The sequence below is a fragment of the Petaurus breviceps genome, unplaced genomic scaffold (genome assembly GCF_028583685.1).
Source record: "Petaurus breviceps papuanus isolate PSGF00001 unplaced genomic scaffold, PetGlider_PUasm1.0 523, whole genome shotgun sequence".
Taxonomy (NCBI): Eukaryota; Metazoa; Chordata; class Mammalia; order Diprotodontia; family Petauridae; genus Petaurus; species Petaurus breviceps.
The window spans coordinates 2602591-2610183 of NW_027186356.1; the positions used below are offsets into that span (position 1 = coordinate 2602591).

At 38.5% G+C, this 7593-nt stretch overlaps 1 protein-coding gene across 10 annotated transcripts in view; it reads right to left on the reverse strand.

Annotated features, from left to right (window-relative positions):
* The window catches only part of MYO9B (myosin IXB), a 132075-nt gene that overhangs the window by 48394 nt on the left and 76088 nt on the right, over window positions 1-7593 (reverse strand). For all 10 annotated transcript variants that reach the window (XM_069102092.1, XM_069102083.1, XM_069102084.1 and 7 more), the window contains exons 6-12: window positions 7222-7322; window positions 5965-6094; window positions 4855-4944; window positions 4187-4303; window positions 3757-3891; window positions 2372-2493; window positions 544-685 (exon numbers count right to left, since the gene is read on the reverse strand). In XM_069102092.1, coding sequence (XP_068958193.1) covers window positions 544-685; window positions 2372-2493; window positions 3757-3891; window positions 4187-4303; window positions 4855-4944; window positions 5965-6094; window positions 7222-7322 — 837 coding nt within the window. The remainder of the gene's footprint in view (window positions 1-543; window positions 686-2371; window positions 2494-3756; window positions 3892-4186; window positions 4304-4854; window positions 4945-5964; window positions 6095-7221; window positions 7323-7593) is intronic.

A 7593-nucleotide genomic window follows, 5' to 3' on the forward strand; every position in this document is an offset into this window, starting at 1 on the left:
GGTCTTGAAGCATCTTCCTTGGACTCCAGATCTGCTCTACTGGAAGATAATCTAGACTGGCATCAATAATGCTCTGTCAAGATGGTGAGAACAATGGTTTCTACACACACACACACACACACACACACACACACACACACAGAGCTATGTGTGTGTGTGTGATAGCTCTATGTGTATTTATACACACATACAATGAGTAAATGGCTACCATTTACAGTAAGAAGATGGCTAGATCACAAATTATCCAGACACTTAAAAGTATAGCCAGGCCTTTATTTCTGGGCAAAGACACCACTGACAACTTTAAATTAAATGTGCTGAAATCATACAGAGAGCTGGCATCAAAGTGAGGACAACCTGCGTTCAAGGCCTGCCTCTGACACAGATTGGCCATTGCCTCACGTAAAATCACTTAAACTCTCAGTGGTCCAGGTAGCTAATATCATACAATACAGAACAATTACTGATCTGGGCTGCTGGAGAGTTTCCTCGGAACTTCTTGACTAATGAAATCATATATGGGGACTTAAACACATTGCATACCTTTATCTGATATTTAACTTTCCCTGCAAAATGCTGGATGATAAATGCAGGTTCCATTACTGGGGTCCCAACAAAGAACCTGTTCTCTTCATGCTGCTGTTTGAACTTCGCCAGCAGAGTCTGGCTGGTGGCATGTGGAAAACTATAATGAAAATTGAAATGTCAAGTTTGAGAAGAGTAAGCACAATGAAAGAAACATGATCATAACTGGATGTTTTGGGTCTTTCTAAGCTAGCTATAAATCTAATTGTAGTGACTAGAAAGAAAAAGAAACCTGTGTACTATATACAGTGTGGCTGAGAAGTCATTAAATCACTCAAAAGAAACAAAAATAAAATTCTAGACAGTAGATACAAAGCAAAAGATTCATAGTATACAACAGACAGAATACCACTTTTGACGGTATTTTCAAAGATCTTTCACTAAAGAAACTTAAAGTAACAATAGGTAAAGGTAATTTATTACTATTATTAAGCTCAAAGGACTAGTGGTAACTTCTAGTCTAGTGTAGATGGGACATCACTAGAACAATAACACAGAGAGGTGGAGTTAGCTTTCTGATGCATATTCTTAGAGATAAGTTCTGAAAGTGCTAAAATTATGCCTGCAGCTAAGAACGTGAAAGGGATTAGAGGCCACTCAAGCCAACTCATGCCTGACTAAGATCCCTGTCAAAGAACTTGAAGCCCTCCAATGAGGGGAACCCAATGTCTCCTAAAGCATTCCATTTTACTTCTGGATTAATTGGTAGGGAGATTTTCCTTAATATCAAGCTGAAAATCTACCTGTCACTTCTGCCTGTTGTTCCAAGTTCTGCTCCCTTAGGACAAGCAGAATGAGTCCTACCCACACTTTGTATGACAGCGCTTCAAATGCCAGGAGACAGCTATCAGGACCCTTTCTTGGTCTTTTCTTCTCTATTGTAAACATGCTCAACCTTTTCAATAAATCCTCCTATGATATGCAGAATTGAATACAGCAGATGTGGCCTGACCAGGGCAGATAGAAGAATTTTATTCCCTCTCTGTGGACACTGTGCCTCCTTTAAGGCAGTCTAGGAAGGCCTTAAACTTTTTTTCTAGCATGTCGAATTTGGCATGTAACATTTTGTAATGTTACACTGTTGATGAAAATTATATTGAACTTGTAGCCCACTAAAATTCTCATGTTCTGTACATGTGTTATGGCCTTTTCCTGTTTGGACACGAGCCAAAACTATCATGCGATGGCAAAACTACGTTATTAGGTAGCACCAAATGAACAGAGGGACAAGAATTCTAGAGACAAAAATTTCAGTTTCCTTTAATAAGCCATTATAGCCACCAATAGAACTGCAATCCCTATTCACGTAATACATAGTAAGGTACAAAATACCAGTAATTTCAGTATGATTTGAAGCCTTTACTAAAGTGCTCCTGGAGGTTAATGGTTTCTTGAAAGCTTTATGAGAGAACCAACTTTGAGAGGAAGGCTCTGAATAAGGCCCAAACTCAGCTGGGTGAGGAGGGAATCATCACCAGGAGAATTTTTCATGAATACTGTCTGTACAAAAGTGTGGAAGATTTACAATCTACACTGGCAGAGAGAGAATGATAAAGATCTCTGAAATGCAGCTTAAGTAGAGGCATGGAGTTTCTAGGCTTACAAGTCATAAATATTCTTTGTGCTCAAATGCTTTCTTAAAGAGGAACTGTCACCTTAGCTCTAGAGTAGGTAATATAAAACTTACCCAGTCTGCTACATTTATTGGTTATATACCAGCAATCTACTTCTCTATTTTTTTTGTCTACTGATGACCAGCCAATCAACAAAAAGTATGAAGACTTACTTGCTTTCTTCATCCAGGAGATAGAAAAGGCCAGTGGGCTTCTTGCTGATCAAGTGAATACATCCCACATTATCTGTATAGTCAATATTGTGCCAAGTGATTCCTTCACTCTGATATTCTTCCTATAGAATTAAAAAGTGCCTTATTAACTAAAGACCTGAAGGCTACATGTGCTCTAGAACTTACCATGGTAATATAAAATTAGTTAAACTTTATACAGTCTAACAGAAGGATTTCTAGATATTTGCATAAATGCATCAATTCCTCACTTAGATCTCATTATTTTGTTTGTCCTCTTTGTTTTGCTAATTTTTTTTTGGGAGGACAACTGGGGTTAAGTGATTTGCCCAAGGTCACATGGCTAGTAAGTGTTAAGTGTCTGAGGCCGGATTTGAACTCAGGTCCTCCTGACTCCAGGGCTGGTGCTCTATTCACTTTGACACCTTGCCACCCCTTGTTTGTCCTTCTCGAAGAGGACCGTGACATCACATGACTTGCTGTTGAATTGGATTTGAGTGAGGGACGACTGTGCAAGGTCACCAGCCTCACTTTCTCCTCCAGAGCCATCTGGGTCCAGTGGCCTAATATTTATCAGGATGACTGGAGATGGCCCAGGATGCATTGGGAGACCCTGGCCCTTTTAGGCTAAGACCTTTTCAGATTCTCATCTGAGGGTGCTCTGCCCAAAAGAAGGTATATTTTGTTGGTTGAAAGCTGCCTCATTAACTTGGGCTTTCTTTGATGGCTAGATTTCCTTCTCAAAGACCAAGCCTTAAACCCAATTCACTCTGGAGCTCATACATTGCACAATACCTACTAGCACACAAGTGAATGTAAATAGTAACTGTTTCTCTTTTGGCCAGCAACCCTGAGGGTTTGATTTTTGATTTTTTTTTTTTAATTAAAGGGACTATCCCTTGACTTACTTCTTAAAGAGGCCTATTCACTAATGGGATTTACTTCACTGAATCTCATTAGTGGAGAGAACAAATGGCAAAAAGAAATCAAATATTTAAGAGAGGATATTGTTATCTTCATTCAAAATAAATCCTTATAAAGGCTTTATCTGTGATACTGAAAGCTAGCTAAAGTCTAAGTCTTATGTCCCCAATGGAGATTCAGTTACTTGCAAATCTGAGCCAACAAAAAGACTCCTAAAATGATGTGTGCCAAAAAAGCACCTGATGTTTTTCCCCAATAAAGCTGAATGGGATTTTACTAAATATTCCTCTGGGTTGAGATCACAACATGTCATAGCCCAGGGGTAATTCTGTGGTAAATGAGAATTTCCATTTCAATGCTTGGTCATAAAGTATCATCCCAGAGTTTTAACTCTTTCCCCCTTCTCCCAGAAACTAGAAGGCCAAGAGAATTCAATTTCTTACCTGTTCCAGTTTGAAAATGTGTTGATTGAAATAATACTGCAATTGTTCATTTGCATAATTTATGCAGAATTGTTCAAAACTGTTTCTTTCAAAGTCTTCAAATCCAAAGATGTCCAGAACCCCAATAGACAAGCACTGACAGGGACAGAAAGATCTGTTTTTAAACAGCAACTTATAAAACATAAGAGAAAACTAAGCCTCTGTCAGCTAATCAGGCCCTAGAGCCAAATTTTCTCTAGCCCCGAATAAGCTAAGTAATGAACTTCTTATCTAATACATCAAGTGAATATTTCAAAATTTCTGGTGCAATGGAGATATTTTGAGGGCTTTCAGCACTTATAGAGTGAGCCGAGTATTATAAACAACATTAGCACAAATTAATTGAGCATGTGAGCAAAGAAGCAAAAATTATCAGTAGGAAAGAACTCACTGAAACGGATTCTTCCATGTCCTTTTTATTGAGGAGAGCATGATTGATACGGAGAACAATCCAATCAAAGAGAGCACTATACAACGATTTTGCCATTGAATCACGAGCTGTTATTGCCTATTGACAGAAGTACAAGGCTCTCAGTGACATTAAAAAAAAAAAAAAGGAAAATGATACCCCTCCTGCAAACATATTACCATGTGTACTAATGTTGTCTTCTGAGGTTTAAAAACAAAAGATAGACAAAACAGACATTAAGACAATTAAAATATTATCATGGGAAAAAGATGATGACAGCAGAGATCCTTTATTACAAAACAATATGAATGAACATACTTTACAGATATAATGTTATAACAATTATAATGTTATTATGGGGGGGGAAACAGCTAGTACATGTTGCTATGTTACATTTTGGGGAATATAATGTGACCTATGGTCCATCTGTAGTCATATAATAAGAGGCAAAGTCATAAGAGTGCTCCATTAATTAAATGAGAGGCATAAAAAAGACTACCAACTAATGCTTTACTGTAGGACTTTTATTATTTTATTCTGAATGATAAGAATTTTAAAATGGGAAGGAACCTTAGATATTGAGTCCAACACTTTCATCAAAGAAGAGCATGTTTTCAAGGACCCTCTCACAAAGGACACAGTGGCCTTACCTCACTGAGACTGTAGGGAAGAATAAGTTTGTCATTGACTGTCACAGTTTTTCTTTTGGTCAAAACTTCCACTAAAATTTCACGTTTTACCTGTATGGTGGAAAAAAGGAAAGAAAAGGTAGTTTTTCAAATCTTGTTTTCCTCTTAACTACTTTAAGCCACACTCTGGTTCTGAAGGGGGAAAGCCTAGGGTATGGGATGGCCAAAAGATGGTACCCCAAAGAGCTGTGAGATGGACATGTTAATTTCTGGCATAAGGAATCTGGGGGTAGGCTACCATGGAGGATGCTTCCTGGTTTGGCCAAACAGTAACAACATCAACTTAACTTTCATATGACTGTACAGTGCTGTACTGCTTTACAATGTTCTAAGTGCTTTTATATACTATCTTATTCAATTAAATTCAAGGCTTTATTGAGAACCTACTCCATGAAAGGCCTTTTACAAATACAAAGTTGAGTAAAATTCATTCTCAGACCTCAAGGAGTATGCTATCCAGTAGGAATATAAACTAATAATAATGATGATATTACTACTAGAATTTATAGCTTTGCAAAATATTCTATTAATATCTCATTTTATTCTCAACAATGACCCTGGGAGGCAGGTGCTTTATTATCTCTATTTTCCAGATAAGGAACCTGAAGCAGAAACAGATTAAGTGATTTGCTTAGGATCACTGGATTTGGACTCACATTTTGAGTGGCCCTAAAAAAACAAATAACTATAGTGCAAGACAGAATATTCTAGGTACCAAAAATGACATATAAATCAAGTGCTATCGAGGTTTGGAGGAAAGACAGGGCAACTGGTTAGGAAGGATATATGAAAGAAGGTTGCCTCAAAAAATGGTATGATTTTAGCAAGAGACAGGGAAGATGGCACTACAAACTAAGAAATCAGCCTCAGCAAAGGCAGGCGCTGTATGAATGTGTAAGGGCATATTATAATTTGTCCACAGGAAAGCAGTATTTTTTAGACCAAGATTCAATTTTGTACTTTTCTAGAAGGCATCTACTAGCATAGATTAAATGGATATATGCAGAGAGTCATAAGCATCTTCAGATGTAAGATTTGGAGCACAAAAGCAAGGACAAAAGAAAGAGATACCTTCAGAAGCTGGGAGAGCGTGTCTAGTACCTCTGCAGGGCCCACCTCCAAACCTTCATCACGGCCCGTAGCTCTCTTTTTATAGGCGACATTACCCAGGTATAAGATCGCTGACAGAACTGAAAAAATCCTTGGATACAAAGAAGATAAATTCTTACTTTACAAATTTTTAATTCAAGCTTTAAGAAAAGGTTTCCAACAGAACCATACATTAAAATTCCCCAGTAACTTTTTTTTTTGAAAGCAATTGGGGTTAAGTAACTTGCTCAAGGTTACACCGCTAGTTATTTCTGGGTGTGGTGCTAAGTATCTGTGCCCGGATTCGATCCCCAGGTCATCCCAACACTGGGGCCGTTGCTCTTACTCGCTGAACCACCTGGCCACCCCTAAGCAATTGGGATTAAGTAACTTGCTCAAGGTTACACGGCCAGGTGTTTCTGGGTGGGTGTTAAGTGTCTGAGCCTGGATTCAATCCCCAGGTCATCCTGACACTGGGGCTGGAGCTCTTACTCGCTGTGCTACCTGGCCCCCCCTCCCCAGTAACTTTTACTGAAATCATTAATGAGTGAATTCCAACTGGACGTGGGACAAATTTAATTCGATGCTTTACTTTACAATTTAACAAGAAATAAGTTTAATGTTTGAATAACTAGTCACAATAACAATTAGGGTCACTTAATATTAATAATCAATATACAGTAAAATGATAAGGATTCTCAAAATATAATAAATAAGAGGTATGGTATAGTAGAGACCTATAACCCCTAAAGTCAGGAAGATGCAGGTTTCAGTCCTTCTTTGGACACATACGACCTACATCCCAGACGAGATGCTTCACCTCTTCTTACCCAGGCAACTCTGTAGAGAGCAGCAGCAATCTGTATTAGTGGAGGGAATTTCCTCACCAGTGAGCTATTGACACTAATAAAATTATAGGCCTGGCAAAGAGTAAAGTAGTGAGCTTCTTTCATGTGTAGATGGCACCTTACGCTATATAATGCTTGACATCCTTGATCTTACTTGACCTTGGGAAGTAAGCAATATGAAGACTATTTCATTTTATGGATAAAAGCATGGAGCTTTATGGAGGTTATATTCTCTGTCCCTTGTTGCCAAACTTGGGACAGTGCGGTAACTTGAAGCTGGACCTTCCGATTCCATTCAAAGCTGAGACTTTCTCTGTGCCGCCATACAACCTCTCAAAACATTAACACAACAAAGTAAATTGGGAAGGTTGTAGCAATCAATCCGACTTACTGTTTCTTGGTTGCTGGAAGAAAGCCAACCATTTCCATGGCCTGTTTTAACCTTTCAAAGTCATGTTTCAGATCTTCTCCATCTTCAATCTTCAAGTTATGCTGTAAAAGAAGGATATCAAACTACTTGCCATTTTTGGAGCTGTAGGGCTGGCATATGAGAATAATTTCTACTGGCACTAACTGGGTGACTCTCCAAGCAACTGTGAATCAATGGGCTCCTTTATGTCATTTCCCTCCGCTCTCCTTGAAGCTTGTTTCAGAAGAGAAGAGGAAAAGGCCTAGCAGCTTTTGACCTTCTAATAACTTGTAAACAGCCACCACAGAACAGAACAGAACAGAACAGAACAGAACAGAACAGAACAGAACAGAA